At 33.7% G+C, this 21,898-nt stretch overlaps 2 protein-coding genes and 1 pseudogene across 2 annotated transcripts; 2 read left to right on the forward strand and 1 right to left on the reverse strand.

Annotated features, from left to right (window-relative positions):
* The first annotated feature begins 5,296 nt into the window (after positions 1-5,296).
* Positions 5,297-7,062, forward strand: LOC120136517 (uncharacterized acetyltransferase At3g50280-like). The gene is made up of 2 exons (XM_039152526.1): positions 5,297-5,313; positions 6,393-7,062. Exons 1-2 carry the CDS (start codon positions 5,297-5,299, stop codon positions 7,060-7,062), a joined length of 687 nt encoding a protein of 228 aa, XP_039008457.1.
* A 6,041-nt stretch (positions 7,063-13,103) lies between these two features.
* On the forward strand, positions 13,104-13,550 carry LOC120136546 (class I heat shock protein-like). Its single transcript, XM_039152545.1, has one exon. The coding sequence runs from the start codon at positions 13,104-13,106 to the stop codon at positions 13,509-13,511; it is 408 nt and encodes a 135-aa protein (XP_039008476.1). The 3' UTR covers positions 13,512-13,550.
* A 527-nt stretch (positions 13,551-14,077) lies between these two features.
* Positions 14,078-19,292, reverse strand: LOC120136531 (annotated as a pseudogene).
* Between the last annotated feature and the right edge of the window lie 2,606 nt (positions 19,293-21,898).

The following is a 21,898-nucleotide window of genomic DNA, read 5'->3' on the forward strand; positions in this document are numbered from 1 at the left end:
GTTTATCGATTCCTGCATGTTGAGGAAACGTCTTCAGAAGATCTGATTGTTGACTTCATGAAGTCAAATATGTGGATGACATTGTTCTTTCAGGTTGAAGACATATGGTTATTTCCGAGTTTTATTTCCTGAAAAATTGAAATGATGTATTTATGACTGCCTAATCTTTGATGTTATGTCATGATGAAGTTTGTATTTTATTTGATGAATTATTGAGTTTGTCCTCAAGAGAGGAGAAAAATGTCTTTGATGCAGAAGATGATGAATGTTTGATGCAAAGATGCATATTTCATGTATCATGTATGTATGTGTTGATGTATGTATGTATGTATGTATGTTCTCAATCTGTAAGGGGAATGGTTGTGAGCAGTCTTCATTCTATCCTTGATTTAGTTTGTCTTCATTTCCACCAGGGTATACTCCTGCAAACCTCAACCTGATACAATTTGTTTTCCTTGCCCCTTCAAATTTTACCCCAAAAATTGGTCTTCTCTTGCCCCAGCTTCGATCTTAAGCTTCAGAGAGATATTCGTTGAATTCCTAGATATGCCTCCAGAGAGATTATCTTGTTTGAAAATGTTTTTCTTTTTTTGAAATTTTCAAAATTTTGAAAAATATCAAAAGGAATTTTGAAAAATATTGTCTCCTTATAAGTTTCACAATTAAAGCAAATCATAAAACAAGAGTTCATTGGATATCAAAAGAATCAAATACTCTTTTAATTTTTGATAGTTACAAATCTTTGACAAATGTCAGGATTGACAGGCTATTTTTTAGGCTGGCTACCTAAATTCTAAGGTTAGTTTCCTTAATTCGGTCACCTTGAAGATCATGGCATGCCCCTCTTTCTTGGTTTGGCATTTTGATCGGAGGCAGACAAAATGTCGCAACTAGCATAGTCAACTACTAGACTCTTTAGAACACTTTTGTTTCAGTTCTCTGAAATCTTCCATTTGTTCAAGCTTTGTAAACTCACCTAGTCAAGGTGGTGCAAAAATATCGGTCTAAAAATGAAATTTTTGAGTGCTTGTGTGAGATCGACTATAACAGGTTTCCTCAACTCCCTTAGTTCATATTTACCGAAACTCCATTTTTAGTAAATTTGATTTAACTTGCCATTGTTTGTCTAGCTGAATTTAACTTTATTGTACATATATTTTATAATTTCCTTTATCAGGCTAGCTGAAGGATTCATGTTGTCACAAATTCTTCGACATGACAACCACAGTGGAGCAAACACTGAATTGCCAAGTACCCAATCAATGTCATGGTTTGATTGTAATCTATTCATAAATCCAGGGCTTTCGAGTTTCCTTTATAACCAATTGCTTTAGCGGAATAACTCAGTTGTATTGTATATATATATATTTTTTTGGGTATACGGATTTCATTTCTTAATCTCGGTGAGAAAAATCTGTTATATCCTGGTGTTTGTTGAAGGTCAGAAAATCTCATCGTTAGAGTTCAATTTCCAAGCACTGACCTAAACTAGATTCATCTACTTGATTATTCATCTAAGAAGATTATGATCATCATTGGACGTCATCAACATAAGTGAAAACTAATTAATTTTGCAATCTTATATGTTAGTTGCCCCATTTTGTACGCTCCTAACACATACCTGAATGACAAGCCTTTGATTGACTGTACATGCAATGATAGAGTTAGCTTGGTCCCTGAAAGAGAAAGGTATGCACTCAGATGTATTTTTAGCTTAGGATCAAGGGGTCCTTGTTTTGCTGGGGTTCAATCCTGTCATTTATCAAATATTTACAATCTCAATTATTAAAGAGCTTTTAATTAAGAGATATTTAAAGAATTCAAGATTAAAATTTGCTCATTGTTCATTTCCTAAGAATGAAGCATTTTATTGAAAATATTTGAACTTCACGTAACTTACAAACATTTAAACATAAGAAGAAAAACAAATTCAAACAATATGTCATGCATGGGAATGCAATAAAATCTTATGATGAATGCCCCAGCCGACTCCCGATCAGAATGCCCCATCACACATTGAATTTCAATGCCCCAGAATCAATCAGATCTTGGACCTTGCGCTTCAATGTCCTACAATTCTCAGTTATATGCCCCGAGCTCCCAATATGATAGTTGCATATGGCGTTAATATCATGGCCTTCAGGATACAGGACATCTTTTGGTTTGGATTGAACTGTAGTCACAAGATTCATCTCAACTAGTGTTGGGAGTAACTCCTCATACATCATTGGGATTGGATCTACACGAGTCTCTTCACGAAACGCTTAATGAGGTTTGGTCCTCAGACTAGCTAAATAAGATCCCATGATGTTGACCTCAACTCTTTTCTCAATGTCAGTACTGCTAGTGCCTCCTATCTGGCCATTATTGTAAGCTCTTTCGATCATTTCTCCACACATGACGATGTTAGATAAACTCTTTGTGGCAGCTCTAACCATGCATTTGATATACGGAGATTTTAATGTGTCAATGAATAGAGTGATGAACTCTCTTTCAGTCATTGGTGGGTGCACTTGAGATTCGATATCCCTCCATCATTGTGCATACTGTCGAAAGCTCTCATCATTCCTTATCTCAATATTTTGAGGTGTTGTTCAATCGGGGGCCATATCAGTCATGTGTTTATATTGGCTCAGAAAGGCACTAGCCAAATCCTTCTAAGAGCGAATTTGGGCACAACTCAATTTGTTATACCACCTAGAAGCGGGTCCAGTCAAACTGTCTTTGAAGTAGTGGATTAACATCTGATCATTGTTGGTGTTCCCAGTCATCATTCGAATGAACATTTTGAGATGGGCACTAGGACAACTGGTTGCATCGTACTTCTCAAAGTTGGGCATCTTAAATTTGTTGTGGGAGCACCAAGTCGGGAACTAGTACTATTTATATTGCATCCATTTCATTTTGAGAGCTTTGTCCTCTCATTCTCTAAAATGTCTCTCTGCACCAATGTTTTAAATTCTCCGGGATCTCAATGTTGGCTCTTTTCATCGCATTAGAATTTGGCATGTTGTGATCAATAGGGTTACACCGAGTGTCTAATACGGTTACATGAGTTTTAGTGGCGTAGAGGCCTACTTGGTGGCTTGGAAACTTGTGGGGCAAAATGTGCATTAGTGGATTTGCATGTGCACTCACACCTTCAGAGGTTTTATATGTTGAGAAAATCTTCCCTTTGCCTTTTTCTTGGTTAAGCACATTCAATTTTTCTACTATTTGGTCAACTAAGTCTTTTTGGTGTTGCAAGATACGATCCATGGTGGCTTTTTGCGTCTACTTCATTTTAGCTTCCCACTTTACTTGCATTTTTTGCAAACTCTCTTCCGGTTCTTTCTTCAGTTGCTCAAATTTTGCTTCCATTCTCAGTACTCTGTGAACAAAGTTGCATAGTTAGAAGCACTTCCTCAGAGTCCTCCACAAGATAAACCCGTGATTCCATGATTAATGCATGTAAAAATACCTCAATGAATGCCATGCAGAATGTGAAAATACAAATGAAGATGCAAAAAATGTGAAAATGTTTAAATAAATGCAATACATAATGCAAATGCAAAAGGTATTAATTTCTAAAAGTAATCATCTTTAAAAAGAGTTACATTCATCCAAAAGAATGTTCCTCTTTACAAGAGAGATTTGTAGACGAATGCGGTTTTTGATACGTAATCCCTAGGCAAACTGCCTCGGACCGCCGAATAGTGTTCTTCCTTGTTATGAAAACTCTTTTCCATTTCGATGGTCGCTCTTCTACTATAATGATTACTTGGTTAATCAACACCTTTCTTTTATTTATGATGATAATTCAATGCTAAACAATAATAAATAAAAAAATCAAACATTAAATGATAAAAAAATATGATTTAGAAAAGGCGAAAAGGCGATGAAATATGATTTAGAAAACAATTTGATTTTGGAGTCGCCACCAACCATTCAGTTAGGCAGGTTGGAAACATTAAATGATAAAAAATGGTCTACGTTTTACCAAAGATTCGTTTTTAAGAGTTCGGGAGTCGGTTACGTGTGGGAAAGGGTTAGCACCCCCACAACACCCAAATTTGGTACCTAAATGATTATATGTTGTTTAAATATTGGGAATTACAAACTCTAAAATATATTTAAATTACGATCCTTTTATTTATTCGAATTTATTCAAAACTGTTAATCTACGGATAATTAATGTCATTTCGTGTGAAAAATCTTCAGGAAAGCACCTCCTTTGTAGTTAGGAGACTTTCCCACAGATTCCCCTGACAACAGACATTATTATTTCCCAATTTTCGCAAAGATAAAATAAAATAAAATAAAATAAAGATGAAAAACTGTAAAAAAATGTGAAATAAATAACATGGAACAAAGAGAATTTATCAAATATAAAATACACATTTATGCGAAAAATCCTCGAAAAGATACATTTCCTTTAGTTGGGAGATATCTTCATAGATTTCTCTCACATTGAAATTTTTCCATTTTTCGTATATTAAAACAATGATGAATGGAAACATGCGAAATAAAAACATTTACAATAAATAGAGATAAGCGTATCTATTTACATATGATGCAAATGAATTCATAACATACAAATATGTACATACGGATTAAAATAAATACAAACAAATATTACAACCCAAATATAATGATTAAAAAGTAAGTATTTCTAATTACAAGGACCAAAATGGAAAAAATAGAAACTTAATGGACCAAAATAGAAAAAGCAAAAACTTAAAGGATTAAATAGTAAAAATAGATATTTAAAGAGACTAAAATAGCAATAATAGAAAGTTAAAGGACTAAAATGGTATGAACAAAAACTTAAAGAGCTAAAATAGTAAAAACTGAAATTTAAAGGACTAAAATATGATTAACATGAATTAAAAGGGCTGAACAACAATTATTAATAAATTAGAACTACACTCAACATTTACACAAGTATAGGTATTGATATTGTAATAAATCCACAACTCTATGCATGACTAAAATAAAAATAATTAAAATGCCATGATTCCAATAGCAATTTAACCAAAGATCATATATCAGCAAACAGGGGACTAAAATGAATCAATGAAAACATATCCTACTTAAGTACAAAATAATTTTAAAATACAAGGACTCTAGCTTAAATATATACATAAGATTACTTAAAAGATAATAAGGATGAAAATGCAACATTAATAAAACACGAGATCAAAATAAAAGAAATAATTGTTTCATTAATGGCTAGAATAACATAATACATAATCAAAATGACCTAAGGTGGGATTTACCCACTAACCAAATTTACGGAGAAGCCCCTGTTGAAACGATGTCGTTTCACGCGTGGTACTTAAGCCTAAAACCGAGGCTCCCTCACCCATCTCCCTCATTTGTTTCGTGTCTCAAAGAAAATAGAAGTGAAAGAGTTTTAAAACTCTCTCAACTTCTTCTCATCAGGGAAAAGAGGGTCGCTTTACATCGACAGCTCCAATGGTGGCCTACGGCGGTGCACGATGGTCAGAGTGAAGCCACTACCCCCAAAATAAGCCCCTCTTCACCCTCAACCCTAAAACCAAGCCTTACACCTCTGATTTGAAGCCCCTTGTCCTACATCTAAAAAAAATATAATGGTTACCTTTGAAAGAAAAAGAGAGCACGATGAGCATCGGGCTTCCACGGTCTCGAACCAAGGTAAAAATCCTCTCTCTCTCTATTTTTTTATTTTTGTTGTTTATGTTTGGATCTCTTTTTTTCGATTTGGGTTTTTTATTTATTTTTCTTCGGCTTTCTCTTGTTTCTTTCTCTCTAGTTTTTTTTCCTTTCACCGAATGCTCTCCTTTATCTTCTCTTCCCTTCTTTATGTTGATGCATGTGATGGATTGATAAATCCCCTCGGGATTTTGGATTTGATTTTTTTGTTATTTTTTATTTGGGGTTGACTATTGATTTATTCGACTGATGGGCTGATAGATGTAACTGTTTGTACAGGCAGGAACAGTCAGCAGATATCATACCCTTAGGGATAGGATTTTAGAAACCCTAGGGGCCGGGTCAGATCCACATGTGGGCTGGATCGGGTCGAATTGACCGAACTTTGGGCTTTTGGGTAACTGCTGAGTGGATCAGTTTGGGTCGGGTTTAGACCCAGGTCGAATATTGGGTGGGTCACTGCTGGTGGGTTGTTGTACCGGGTTCTAATTGGGTTGGATCACTATTGGTGGGTTGTTGAGTTTGTATTTCATTTGGGCTTGGTGTTATAATGAGCTTCGATTATAATTTGGGATGTTGGGTTGAAGGCCTGTAAACAAAAAAAAGTAATAATAATAAATTTAATAATAAGTAATATAAATATAATAATAATAATAAATTAATAGTATTTTTTTAAATCCGGACAAAAATGAGTGTCTACGGTACGGATTCTCCAGCGATGTCGAACTATGCAATGAGGATTTGGTTCAACTGTCTACCCGAGAAAGGATTTTCCATTTCTCAAAGGAAACCATTGCGAAACTCAAAGAGAAAGCGAACGCCGAGATCAGCACCGACAAGATCTCGTCTCTTCAAGCTTTGTTGTCTCATGTTTGGCGATCTGCTATACGAAACAGAAGCTTAGACCCTAATGAAGAGACCAAATTTCGCATCGTAGTCGGTGCTAGACAAAGGTTTCGGGAGCTTCCGGACAACTATTTCGGGAATGCAATTATGGGCACATTTCTAACTATGAAACCAAAGGAGCTAATCGAACAAGGAATTGGCAACCCGGCGTGGCGAATGAATAGAACGATATCCGCGGTGACCGGAGAAAGTTTGAAAAAGTTCTTGGAATCTTGGCCAGCAAGACCGAATTTTGTATATATGAGCCATGTCGACGCTCTGATCACGATTATTTCCCCTCGATTCGTTATGTATGGTAATGATTTTGGATGGGGAAAGCCGGTTGCAGTACGAAGCGGGTCATCGAACAAGGTGGACGGAATGCTGACATTATTTGGTAGAGCAGAAGCAGGAAGTATTGATGTTGAAGTGTGCCTTTTAGCAGAGACGTTGGAGGCTATTGCAAATGATGATGAATTCATGGATACCGTCACCAGTTAACCATTGGAATAGCTTCACCTCCAAATCAACTGTTGTTGTTGTTAACATATGTGTTCTTTTATAACAATGTCGTGTTGTAAGATACAAATGTTTACATTTTGTGATGCTTTGGAAATGAAAATAAAGATCCTGTTTCCTAAAAGTTTTATGAATGTTCGAGCACGATGATCAGGGTGTGTAGATATTTATTGTTAAATGATTGAAAGTCATTCGAACGTAAATTACCTCATATTTACCCAAAATAATAAAAAAAGGTAAACTACGCATTTAGTACTTAAACTATCAATTTTGATTTATTTTAGTACTTAAACTTTTAGTTTTTTCAAAACAATACCTAAAGTTTAGTTTTGTTTCATTTTAGTACTCTGCCGTTAAGTTTTGAAAAAAAAATGAAAGTTTAGGTACCAAAACACGTTTAGTACCTAAATCATTCTTAAGTTTTGAAAAAAATTAAAATTTTAGGTACTAAAACGGATCAAAACTGATAGTTTAGATACTAAATACGTTAAGTTTTTAAGTACGGGTATTAAAATGAAACAAAGAAGTAAACATTAAGTATAATTTTGAAAAAATTGAAAGTTTAAGTATTAAAATATATTAAAACTGATAGTTTAGGTACTAGATACATAATTTACCCTAAAAATAGAATAATTTTTTTATTAGTAATAGACTGTATTTTAAGTCTGAGAAATTAATTGTGATGTCTGATCTAAAATCGTAGGTTCAATGCAATTAACTTAAAGGATAAATTACATGTTTAGTACCTTAACTATTATTTTTAGTTTATTTTGATATTCAAACTTTATTTTTTAAATTATATCTAACGTTTAGTTTAGATTTCAATTTAGTATTTCATCGTTAAAAAATTAACAGAATTGATGATGTGACTTTTTTTATATTTTTTCAATGATGATATGACATTACTTATGGTGACATGTTAACATCACCATTAAGTTTTTAATGGTTAAGTACTAAAATGAACATAAACTAAATATTAGGTATGATTTTAAAAAAAGATAAAGTTTAGATGCTAAAATCAAACAACAATAATAGTTTAAGTACTAAATTTATAATTTATCTTAAATTAAATAATGAAAATATTCATTTTGTACATTTAACTATTCCTATGATGTACTTTGTACATTTAGGGGGCGTTTGGGAATGTCTCAGGAAAGGCGGGTTAATATACGGCTAATATACAGTATTACCGGATACATTAAAATGTATTTAATAATTCGTTTAGCGGTACCTATTATTGACAACTATAATGTTTAGGTAGAAAATATGAAAAACTATTAAAAATTGGTAACCGGTAAACTTTGGTTATCGGTAAGTATCTATCCTTTTTAAAAAGTGTCCATACTTTTAACATATCAAGTAAATTTTACCGTTTTCATAATGAATCGGTTTTGTCATATTTTTTACCTGTTATATTGTAAATTATCTATCCTTTTTATAAAGTGTCCATACTTATTTCACTGTGAAAATATATTTATTATTATCTTTAGTTAATATTGTTAAATTTAAAATCTAAATAATATTTTATAAATATCAAAACATCAAATAATTTTTGTGTAAATGAAATTATTAAATTAATATTGTAGGTGGAAAACAATGAACACTATTAAAAAATTGAAACATAAATTACATACTTTCAAAAAAGTATATATCATTTTTATAAAAGTGTCCATACTTATTTCACTGTTGAAAACATATTTTATTATTATATTTGGTTAATATTGTTAAATTTAAATTCTAATAATATTTTATAAATCAAACAATCAAATAAAATTTGTGTAAATTAAATTATTAATTAATATTGTAGGTGGAAAACATAAACACTATTAATAAATTGAAACATAAATTACATAACTTTAAAAGCAGTTTTAAATCCTAAAAAGTGTCGATACTTTTAAGAAATATATCGATCCAAACGATATACCAGGTAAAAATATGATAAAACCGGTAACAAAATGATAAACCGGTAAAATTAAAAGTGTCGATACGTTATATAAGGATCGACACTTTGTGAATTTAAAAGAGAAGCATTATAGCGCCTATAATGTGTCGATACTTTAAAAAAAAATAATCCCACAACGATAACAGGTAAAATATGATAAAACCGGTATCAAAATGATAAAAACGGTAAAATGATACCGGATATATTGAAAGTGTCGATACTTTTCGTAAGTACGTGTAATAAATTATCGACACTTTCAAAGAATAGGTAATTATCCTTTCGAAAGTATCGACACCTGACATAAAAGTATCGACACTTTTGTATTTGTATCGATTAAATATAAATAACATATCCGATGAAATATAAGCTAAATATCCTCTGAAAATAGATAGAACGGACGATTTTTGAAATCGAAGAGTAATTGTTGCTGCTGCATTTCAGAAGGCGTTTCTAAAGCGAAGTTTGTTTGTTTGTGCTGGCAGTCGAATCGAAAAGTATGTTGTCGAAACCCTAATTTTTATTATTACAGTAATCGCGATAGGGTTTTTATGTGTTGTTTGGGGTTTTGGAGTAAGGAAGCTTGGGACCGATTGCAGGTAGAAATAGATATTCAAGGAAAACGATAAATGTCGATACTTTTATTAAATATTATAGGTAGAAAATGATATTATAGTTGTATAATGTGCCGACACATTTTGGTGTGGCCATTCAAATTCTTTGAAGAAAATCGTTTTACCACAAGAGTAGTTATCTATATTTGTATATTGAAAAGTGTATGTAACAAAATAATTTGATTTGCGTAAACTGATATATGAAGGAAAATGGAGTCAATGGTTGGAAAATTGTTGGTGGAGCAGATGACTTTGAAATTGAGGCCGAACTCGAAAGCAACCAAGGGGTATATGTACTTCTAGTAAGTATCAATGTCTTTTTGTTATTATTGTTGAAATGGTAATTGGATTAAAGTATCGATAAACTTTAAATTGATTACAAATTTTAAATGTTAACAGTATGGCCGAATGCAAAAGGATGAAGGGAGATGGCACACAGAGCGGTTCGGTATGTAAAATGAAATTGACATTGAGTATATTAGTATTTAGTGTTAATATTGAGTAAGAAACGTTTATGTTTAATATTAGGTGAAAAAAGATGTGAGGTCCAAATGGAATTCAATGAGTGATGCTGAAAAGGAACCTTACATCACACAGTCAAGGAATGATAGTAAAGAATACAAGAACGGAGGAAAGCACATGAAATAAGGTATTCATTAAAAAGGACTTGAGGTTTGAATTGCAGGGGTAATTCTAGAAGATCGTCATACTGAAGATCTTAGCCAAGAAGTTGAGGTATCTAAGGACTTGAGGTTTGAATTGCAGATATCTAAGGACATATGGGAGTTGGAAAGTTCCAGTTTAGTTCCAAGTCCCAGTATTGGATTGAACAATTGCTTACATGTGAAACATAAAGGAATTCATGGTGAAGCTTTTGGGATTTTACACATGTTGTAAAGCATGACAGATCATTATAATAAATTCTTATCATTCATCGATTATTCTATGAGAAATGTTTTTTGACCATTGATTTGGTGTACTATTAATTAAACATTCTTAGAATTTATAAACTTTTATAATATATTTTTAACCAATATTTATCTAAAATATATATTTTTATAAAATATAATTATATATAAAAAATTAATCTTTAAAAATTAATAAATAATAAAACATATTCAATATGTACAGTTTCTTCATTAAAAACAGATTCTGAAAACAGTTTTCAGGAAAATTACTCAAACAGTGTAAAACATTTTACAATGAACCATCCAAACACTGGAAAATATTTTCAGTAAAACAAACAGACCCTAAGTTTTATTAGCTTCTGTTCAGTTTGATGAAACATTTTATGTCCGATTCAAAACAGTTGATGCAAACAAACAATATTTCAATTGTAATTAGGAGGGAAACAATATTTCACTGCAGCCTATTGCAAGGTTGGATTGGATTGGTTAAACAGATCTGACGATAATGCAAATCCGTAGTCAACCTAAAAGACATGAAATTAGCTGATTTGGTGTCATAAAGTTTGTATATAGAAGATATAATAAATATTCGATTGCGGGTTCCACCAACTTTGAGTTTGTAATGGATGGTGAAATGCCTCCTTATGTGCTTGCAAAGGATTTGATTTTGCAGTAAAGATCGTAATATAAATTCATAAGATAAATAATAATGATAAAGTAGGTAGAATTAAGTATAAATATAAAAGATAAATAAATAAATTATTGTATATAGAAGATATAATAAATATTTTTATAACTTTTTATTATTATTAATATCTATGATAAATTATTGTATATAGAAGAATGTAAATCTTGTCAATTGAAAAATACAAGAAACCTCCTAGTGAATGTGTCACGTATGAACCGAAGCTAATTTCCACAATGTAAACATTTAGTTAAATGTTGATGTAAAATTTTAATATATTTTTACATAAATTATGTAAAATTTAATATTAATTAAAATAAAAATAATATATGATATATTTAAATACTCAAGTAATATATTATCAACATATAGAATTTTTATATAAATAATTTTTATTTAAATATTTAGAATTACACTTGTTAAAAAATATAAAACAATGACAATTTGGTAAAATATACATTCTAGTAATCTTTTATTCCTTCAACTAAATAATGTAATCTTACATTCCTGCCAAACCAACCAAACATAGTAATGTAACATTCCCAATAATCCTATTCCCTGGTAATCTTTTATTCTCATTAGTAATCTTACATTCCGTGAACCAAACGCACCCTTATGAGGATGAATTTTTGCTCTTAATAAATTCCGATTGACCTATTGAAAATGACACGATGAATTTATTAAATTTACTTTGAGAAAATTATTGTTTTAATGAATTCATAGCTGTAATTCGTGTAATGTATATTGTTTTAGACATGATAAAATTATTTACATAAATGTAAATAATTAATTATCTTATATGAAAAGCATTAGTTATTTTTTTAAAACACTCATAAATATTCTAAGATATTATGATTAATCGTTAAATCATCACATAATTCTCTTATAATTGAGATTAGTCGCGTGTGATCAGTATTAACTGTTCATTTAATAATTTTTAGATTTGTTTACTCGTTAAATAAGAATTATTCTAATTAACAGGGATTGGTTCAATAGGTAAGCAGTTTGATATCGTTTAAGTAAGATCTCTAGTTCAAGTCCTTATATATGCAAAAAAAACATGTTAGGAGACCCACCCACCAAAAGCAAGTGTGTGATACGGGTTAGTCCGGATTAGTCAAGGCGAGGCCTTGGAATCGGAAGGGCAACAAAAAAAAGAGAATTATTCTATTTCATCATGCATTAGTTCAAATTTTGAAATATTACTATTAATAATCTCAAATGATTATCATATCTCAGTCAGTATATTAACGTCCATCTCATAAGATCATTGATTTTTTAACGGAAAAAGACGAATTCAGAACATAATAAATAGTCAGGTGTTCATTTTATAATTTTTAATAATCGAGGGACTCAACAAAGCAACATCCTATAGTCGAAGGACTACTTTATAACTTTTAATAATGATGAGATTCAATAAAATATTATACTATAGTCCATAGATAATTTGTGTACTCTAATATTTAAACGATTAATTTCTTCATTACTCTTTACCTTATAACTCTTTACCTTATAATATAATTTTGGCCCGAACGATGAGACCATGGGCTTAAAGAGAACATTGAAGGTTTGTTTATCCAGGCCATGATGCATTTTTACGTAATTATCTTATCCATAAACTTCTCGAACTTGCATCAGATGATGCTCGAAAAAAGCAAGAGACCAGACACTATCATTGGCAATTACAAGGAATGTTCAAGTTCTAATTAACAACAGAACATAGTAGAAACATACATGATGTTCCAAGAATGTTCAAGACACACCTTTTTCATCCTATATATATGTATATATATATATATATATATATATATATATACGATCATCCCATTTCTCATAGCTATATCCTTCATTTCATAAATTAAAACAAGAAGAAAACAATGCCTTTCATGTCTCAATTGCTTGGTGATGAAATTTACGACCCCTTCCTTTCAATGGTCAACAGATGTCCGGTCCTGAACACTCCGACGGACTGGAAAGAAATCCCGGAAGCCCACGTGTTTATATCTGATCTTCCAGGGCTCAAGAAGGAGGAAGTGAATGTTGAGGTTGATGATGAGAGGGTGCTTAAAATATATGGAGAAAGGAAAGAGGAAAAATATGATAAGAATGATAAGTGGCATAGAATGGAACGTTGTCGAGGTAAGTTTCGTCGGAGCTTCGAGTTGCCGGAGAATGCGAAGACCGACGGAGTTAAGGCGTCGATGGAGAACGGGGTGATGGTTGTGACTGTCCCCAAGCAAGAAGTGAAGAAGCCGGCAAAGAAAATGATTCAGATCGAGGGTTGAGTGTGATCTTTCATGCTGTGTTTCATGTTCTATGTTGGTGTGTTTGTGCTGCATCTTCATGTAATCTGTGTTGTTATTGCATGTAAAATTATAAACAAAGTTGATTGATTTCTCTTGAAATGAATTCGGTATGAATTAGAATACGATGATTTAAACTTGATTCTAAATCCAAATAAATTGAACTTAACCAAAATCAATTTATATTTTAACTAGACTAATGTAGACTAATGGTGGTTAGTGAGTACAATTGAACCTGGGATATTAGGTAAGACATCACCATTAATTTATCAATTCACAGACTTAAAATACACTCTTTTAATAATTAAAAACAATTATTCTATATATTATGTTGGGTTAATAGAAAGTAATGTATGTTCGAAAGATTCTCAATAATATGACAATAAACATCTATATATTGGTACACATCATCATGCTAGAACATTCATCAAAATTTCAGGTAACAGGATCTTTATTTTCATTTCCAAAGCATCACAAAATGTGAACATTTGTATCTTACAACACGACATTGTTACAAAAGAACACAAATGTGATCAACAATAACAGTTGATTTGGTGGTGAAGCAATTCCAATGGTTAATTGGTGACAGTATCCATGAATTCATCATCATTTGCAATAGCCTCTAATGTCTCTGCTAAAAGGCACACTTCAACATCAATACTTACTGCTTCTGCTCCACAAAATAATGTCAGCTTTCCGTTCACCTTGTTCGATGACCCGCTTCGTACCGCAACCGGCTTTCCCCATCCAAAATCATTACCATACATATCGAATCGAAGGGAACTACTCATGATGTGAGCGTTCCCATGGCTCATATTTACGAAATTCGGCCTTGCTGGCCAAGATTCCAAGAACTTTTTCAAGCTTTCTCCGGTCACCGCGGCAATTGTTCTATTCATTCGCCATGCCGGGTTGCCAATTCCTTGTTCGATTAGCTCCTTTGGTTTCATTGTTAAAGATGTCCCCAGAATTGCATTCCCGAAATAGTTGTCCGGAAGCTCCCGAAACCTTTGTCTAGCACCAACTACGATGCGAAATTTGGTCTCTTCATTAGGGTCTAAGCTTCTGTTTCGGATAATAGATCGCCAAACATGAGACTGTTGGGAAATAAACCAAGTACAAGTAATTTTCCTATAACCAGATTAGTGAAAATGCAAAATAAAAGCGGAAAAATAATACCCGAAATTGATAACGGAGTTCAGCCAATTGTGCTTACGTCTCCGGACTGCTGCAGATCTTTTACTAAGAGAGAAAATTTACAGGTATTTACAAAACACTCACTACTCACAAGAAAACTCTCTAGTATTGGGAGAAAGAAATGATTTTTGGGATGGTTTTGAAGCTAAATGAGTTAGGGTATTTATAGTTGAAACTTAAGGACTTAATCTTGTAAATACCCTAAAACCTAGGAATTAATTGTGATTATCCTATTATCATTTTTCAACAAACATCTACCAAACTTTGAAAAACTATTTTTCAAAGAAACATTTACCAAACTTTGAAAATCATTTTCAAAGAAACATTTATCAAACTTTGAAAACCATTTTTTCAAAGTTGGTTACCAAACTTGAAAACCATTTTAATACTTTCAACAATCTCCCACTTGAAGACTGATTTTAATCTGTCTTCACACCTCGATCAATGCAACAGCTTTTCTAGTCTTGTTACTCTAGCATGCCAACTGAAGTTGAACACAACTTCAGTTTGTCTGTAGTCACCGTCTTTGTCAACATATCTGCCGGATTTTGAGCTCCACTGATCTTTTCAAGTTTCAAAATCTCATCTTTCATGGAAGACTCCCACTTGACTGAATCCTCCACTTGCATTGCTTCATCATAGCACTCTGGTTCACCATTGTCAGTCACTAACAAGTAGTGCAATGAAGGAGAATACTGTTGGGTTGGTTTAGGAATTCTGGAGGAGCGTCTTAGTTCTGGTGTGCCTGGTTCTTCTTGAACTGCTTCAGGACTGATCTGAACATCATTTCCAGAAATCTCCTCAAACTCAGCAAATTCTTTTGTTTCAGCTTTGGTATTGGAACTGCTTGATTCTACAGTTAACCTGTCTTTATACATCACATTCTCATTGAAAATGACATCTCTGCTTCTAATGATCTTCCGATTTTCATAGTCCCAAAACCGGTAACCGAACTCATCACCGCCGTAACCAACAAAGGCACATTTGTTGGACTTAGCATCAAGTTTACTTCTTTCAGCAGAGTCTATGTGTACATAAGAAATACAACCAAACACTCTTAAGTGTGAAAGGTTTATTTCTTTCTTGCTACAAACTTCCTATGGTATTCTGTCATCCAAAGGAACTGAGGGCCCACGGTTGATCAGGTAAGCTGCAGTGTTAATAGCTTCAGCCCATAGAAATTTGGGCAATCCGGCATGTATCCTCATACTTCTGGCACGTTCATTTAGAGTTCTGTTTATGCGCTCTGCTACGCCATTCTGCTGCGGTATCATGGGAACTGTTGCCTCCATCTTGATCCCATTGTTTGCGCAAAAATCTCTGAATCTCCTATTTCTGTACTCTCCTCCATTGTCAGACCTCAACCGCTTGACTTTCATACCATTCTCATTTTCTACCATGGCCTTCCATTTTCTGAAGGTATCAAAGACTTCTTATTTTTTCTTCAGAAAATAAACCCACACCTTCCTTGTAGAATCATCGATGAAGGTGACATAATATAATGAGCCTGCAAGAGATGGAACTGGAGATAGTCCCCATACATCAGTATGAACTAACTCTAACTTTTCAGCCTTGGGTGTATTACCAATCTTTGCAAAGCTGACTTTCTTTTGTTTGCCAAAGATACAATCCTCGCATAGTCCGATATCTACATTCTTTAGATCCGGCAGCTTCTCATTTGACAAAAGTGTCTTCATCCCTTTCTCGCTCATATGGCCAAGCCTTTGGTGCCATGTTTTGATTTTCCTCAGCATCTGCTACTGCAAGATATTCTCTAAATTGAGGTTACATAGAGAGTACTAGTCTTCTTACCACGAGCAATGACGATTGCTCCTTTGGTAATCTTCCATTCACAACCTGAAAAGGTTGTACTGTATCCTTCTCCATCAAGCTGTCCTACAGAAATCAAATTTCTTTTAAGACCAGGAATATGTCTCACTCCTGTCAGTTTCCAGGTGGTCTGGTTTGGCAGCTTTAGTCGGATGTCTCCTTTTCAGACGATCTTCAATGTTTCATCATCAGCAAGATGAACCTTCCCAAAATCACCACTGACATAGTTCTCCATGATTTCTTGGCATGGCGTGGAGTGGAAAGATGCCCCTGAATCCAAAATCTATAATTCAATCAGACTGTTGACGCTTAAAATCATAGCATCACCTGTCTCATCCGTCATGTTGGCAGATTCCTGTGCGTCGGTATTTTTCTTTGGTGCTCGGCAATCTCTTTTGAAGTGGTCCTTCTTGCCGCAATTATAACAGGTAAAATCTTTATTTCATGTTCTTGATTTTCTCCTTCTGGATTTCGATCTGCCACGATTTGAATTTCTTTCTGAAGTTCTCCCTCTAGACTCCGTGTGCAAGGCTGAGGAGGTTGATGCTTCACCCGATTCTCTTCGTCGAATTTCTTCGCTCAGTACCAGATCCCGAACATCGTCGAATTTTAATTTGTTGTTTCCCGACGAACTGCTGACTACTGTAACAGTAGCATTCCAGCTGTCTGGTTAAGATGATAAGAGAATTAAAGCTCGAACTTCATCATCAAATTCAATTTCCACTGAACTCAACTGGGTTGTGATTGTGTTGAGTTCATTTAGGTGTTGTGCCACCGATGCCCCTTCCGTCATCCGCAAATTAAATAATCGCCTCATCAAATGAACTTTGTTTGAGGCCGGTGGCTTCTCATACATACTGGAGAGAGCCGTCATAAGACCCGTCGTGGTCTTTTCCTTTGCTATGTTGAAAGCAACATTGCGGGATAACGTCAGTCGGATAACTCCGAGGCTTGTCTGTCGAGAAGCCCAGTCTTCATTCTTCATGCCCTCTGGTGTTTTCCTGAGAGGGGTTGATATAGATTTTTCTGGTATAGAAAATCTTCAATTTGCATCTTCCAAAATCCAAAGTCCGCACCATCGAACTTTTCAATTTTCACATTCCCTTCGTCTGCAGCCATCGCTTCCACTCGAATCTGGATTCGTTTAGATCGTTTTCTGATAATTTTTGCGAACCGCCGTGTATTAGAACACTTCCGTCGACAAACTCGTATCGCCGACCGAATTTCACTATTCACGAAATTCACTATTCACGTGAATAGTAACCCAAATAGTAACCTCACAAAAAATTGATAAAATTCACAACCTAAAAGCTCTGATACCAGTTGTTGGAAAATAAACCAAATACAAGTAATTTCCCTATAACCAGATTAGTGAGAATGCAAAATAAAAGCGGAAAAATAATACCTGAAATTGATAACGGAGTTCAGCCAATTGTGCTTACGTCTCCGGACTGCTGCAGATCTTTTACTAAGAGATAAAATTTACAGGTGTTTACAAAGCACTCACTACTCACAAGAAAACTCTCTAGTATTGAGAGAAAGAAATGATTTTTGGGATGGTTTTGAAGCTAAATGAGTTAGGGTATTTATAGTTGAAACTTAAGGACTTAATCTTGTAAATACCCTAAAACCTAGAGATTAATTGTGATTATCCCATTATCATTTTTCAACAAACATCTACCAAACTTTGAAAAACTATTTTTCAAAGAAACATTTACCAAACTTTGAAAACCATTTTCAAAGAAACATTTACCAAACTTGAAAACCATTTTAATACTTTCAACAGAGACAATAGAGCTTGAAGTGACGAGATCGTGTTCGTGCTTATCTCGGCGTTCGCTTTCGCTTTGAGTTTCGAAATAGTTTCCTTTGAGAAATGGAAAATCTTTTCTAGTGTAGACGGTTGAACAAAGTCCTCATTGCATTGTTAGGGCTTCGATAAGTTAATCGAACCTCTAGAAATTTCGGACACACCATCGGGAAACCAAGGTTGGAAAACATAGGGCTTCGATAAGTTAATCGAACCTCTAGAAATTTCGGACCACGAATTAAGGAAATGCCAAAACGATGTACCATCCGCCACGACATGATTAATGCTGCAACCAAGAAATATACCATCCACAAGATCAGTTACTTGTATCCCTAGTAAAGGGTTGGTGATACCCTCGTAGTTACTAATCCCGTTCAGCACGAAACACGAGTGAACAATAGACGGGACGTAAACAGTCTTAACAATGTTGGCCACGGTTACTCCATCGGCTGCAGTGTGTACAAACAAAGCACCGGCATCGTTGCAGTCTACGAAAAAGGAAACGGTGTCATCATCTTCATGTCGGGTTGTTGCGAGGCGACCCGCCAACGGAAAATGGTGTAGGGCGTCCGAGAGAGAGGCTCTCAAGTAGTGGATCAGCGTCTACGGCTCTCAAGTAGTGGATCAGCGTCTACTTGTCTTGCATAGGTATGGCGAAAACAAATCCCTTTTGGATGTACCCTATTTGAAGGTGCCGGAGATCCCATGGATTTAACTCAATCCTCTCACATGATGCCTTGTTATCTGCAACATGGACTGTACTTGTCGATATCAATCGCACTGCTGCCATGTTTCTCAGGTAAAGTTGTTCGGTATGATCAATTCGAGCCGAACCGAGCAGATGCAATGAACCAGACAACTGATGCAATAAACCAGAAACTGAATTCAGACATACAAAGAAACACTTTGATCAAAGTGACTAAAAGAGCATCCAGAAGTCAATGATTAATGATTAAATAGGAGCGTATAGGATTTGATTCGATTTTTTTATTAGTATTAGTATGGAGTGATTTTAAAATAGTAATATATTTTCAAAAGATATTTAATTATTTGACAATAAACACTTGAACAAATAAAGGTATTCAAATCCACGTACCCGGAATGTTCGGTACCTAAACGTTGGCCCATAACCCGGCCCATGATATCCTGGTAGCCGCTAGTTCGGGTAAGAGGTTACCCGATTCCTTTCCCAAGAATTCATCTAGTGTAGTTTGCGTCTAAATTAATCTTTTCCATAGATTTTATAGACTTAAATATTGACAAGGCTTGCAACTGGAAGAATAAGTTTCTTCCCTTGATTCACTTAAAGAAACAATTAAATTACAGCAGACCAACAAAGATTATTATGATCTAATTGAAATGCCAAAACCAATGTTTATTATCAGATACCATTAACAACTAATGATATTAGCAAACATTGATAATCATCTATGTATTTCAAGATTCATTAATAAACTGCTTTACCTCTAAAATCCGACGAAAATCGACTACCACGCCAAGGACAGAGAGGGGGCAGGGTTGAAACTAAATAACTAAATAATTGAAGAATGAAGATTTAAAATGGCGATGGTTGAAACTGAGAAAGTATTTGGGGCTGGGGTAACAGCGTTGGTGGGCTCTCGGTCTTAGGCTGTTTGTTAACGAGTGACGGTGAGGAACGAGGAGAGCATCGAGCAGTGAGTGACCGTCTGACCGGTCGAGATGGGAGCACCGGAATAGTGAGTGATCGCCTGGCGAGAGAGATCGTCCGAGAGGGGACTAGGGATTACAAATTTACAATTTGCGACTGGGAATTGGGGACAACTGGACAAGGTTAAGGAATTTTTTAGTAAAATAATATAAAAATTAAATAAAATAAAGGGTAAATTATAGAGTTCGTTATTTTAATTTTAGTTTTATAAACGTATGGTCACTAAATTTAAAAAAAATAATTCGTAGTCATTTTCGTTTTGTAAATTTCGTTAGTTTGATGACTTACATATTAATAAAATGGTTTAATTTTTACTTTAATCTAAACTTTAGATAAAATATTAATTAGACACAATTTTTAATATTTTAAGGATTAAGTTCTAATTTACCCTTTTTTAATATACTTTTCTTCTTTAAAATCCACTCAAATCCTGAACCTCATCTCCTTCATCTCTTGCTTAGAGAAACTGGAGAATTTGAAGATGATGAATTTGACGGAGTTGTTGGTGTACCACCTTTAAATAAGGACTAGTTTGAAGAAGACAGTCCACTGAGTGAAAATGGTTACGAGATGAAAGTTAACGTTGTCTATAAATCACTTTAAATTTATAAATGATCTCTTATTAGTATTTTATTTAAAGCTCAGGGGTTAAATTAAAAGTTAAACATTTTTACTATTGTATCACATCATCAAACTAACAGAAGTTAATGTTTCAGTGACCACATCTTAATTAAAATAAAATGCAAGTGACTATGAATTATATTTTTTGAATCCAATGACCATACGTTTATAAAACTGAAACAAAAGTGATAAACTCTATAGTTTACCCTAAAATAAAATAAAGGGTAAACTATGTGAATAGTCCCTTTTGTTTAGGGTCTATCTAATTTTGGTCACCAATTAAAAAATTAAGGGTAAATGATCCCTCATATTATTTGTCCGTCCGGTTTAAGTCCATCTGCTATTAATTTCTGTTAACCCTTTTTGTTTAAGTCCTTAACATGGCTGAGGGACTAAAATTGAGCGAGAGTTAACAGCTGAGAGACTAAAATCAAATAGATCAATAACATAAGGGACTAAAATCGAACGAATCAATAATGTTAGGGATCATTTCCCCTTAATTTTTAAATTGGTGACCAAAGTCGGCCAGACCGAAAACACAGGGGACTATTCACATAGTTTACCCTAAAATATAAAAGGAAATCGGGTACCATGTCCGTGGGTATCCGATTAAAGCATATTTCTACCCGAAAATCCAAAAAAATAGTTGGCCAGGTACCCGACCCGTAAAATCAGGTATTTTCACTATAAATACCTAATAATTTTAGATCACATCAATGGATCGAGTATTTTTAAACACCCTTACTTATAGATATTATACTTGAATTCACGATCATCTCTTTATCAACTAAATCGTTAATTCATATTAACTTTTAATTTTAAGATTATATATTTTATTTTCACAAAATAATTTTTTTATAAGGTGGGAGGCAATGATTTGTGTAAAATATCAATGATGGTTGGTTGGGTTGTTGAAGCTCTCTAATGCAACGGTTGACTTATTCCTCGGGGAATTTGCTCTTTACTTTCTCCTTCTTTTTCTTAATTTTTTGAATTAATTATTGATATTTCATCAGTTGATTGATTAATTTATATTAAATTTTACAGAAGTTTATTGTAAGAACAGTTATCACAACCCAATTACCCTACTTACGATCGTAAATATTTAAATCTTTGATTTTATGCCAAAAAAAATCTAATGTGTTATTTCATTAGACTAATTGATTCTTGATTATTATTTTTCTTAATTAATTAACAATAAGGACGGTTTATTGGGTTGTT

The sequence above is a fragment of the Hibiscus syriacus genome, unplaced genomic scaffold, assembly GCF_006381635.1.
Source record: "Hibiscus syriacus cultivar Baekdansim isolate YM2019G1 unplaced genomic scaffold, ASM638163v2 tig00110633_pilon, whole genome shotgun sequence".
Lineage (NCBI taxonomy): Eukaryota > Viridiplantae > Streptophyta > Magnoliopsida > Malvales > Malvaceae > Hibiscus > Hibiscus syriacus.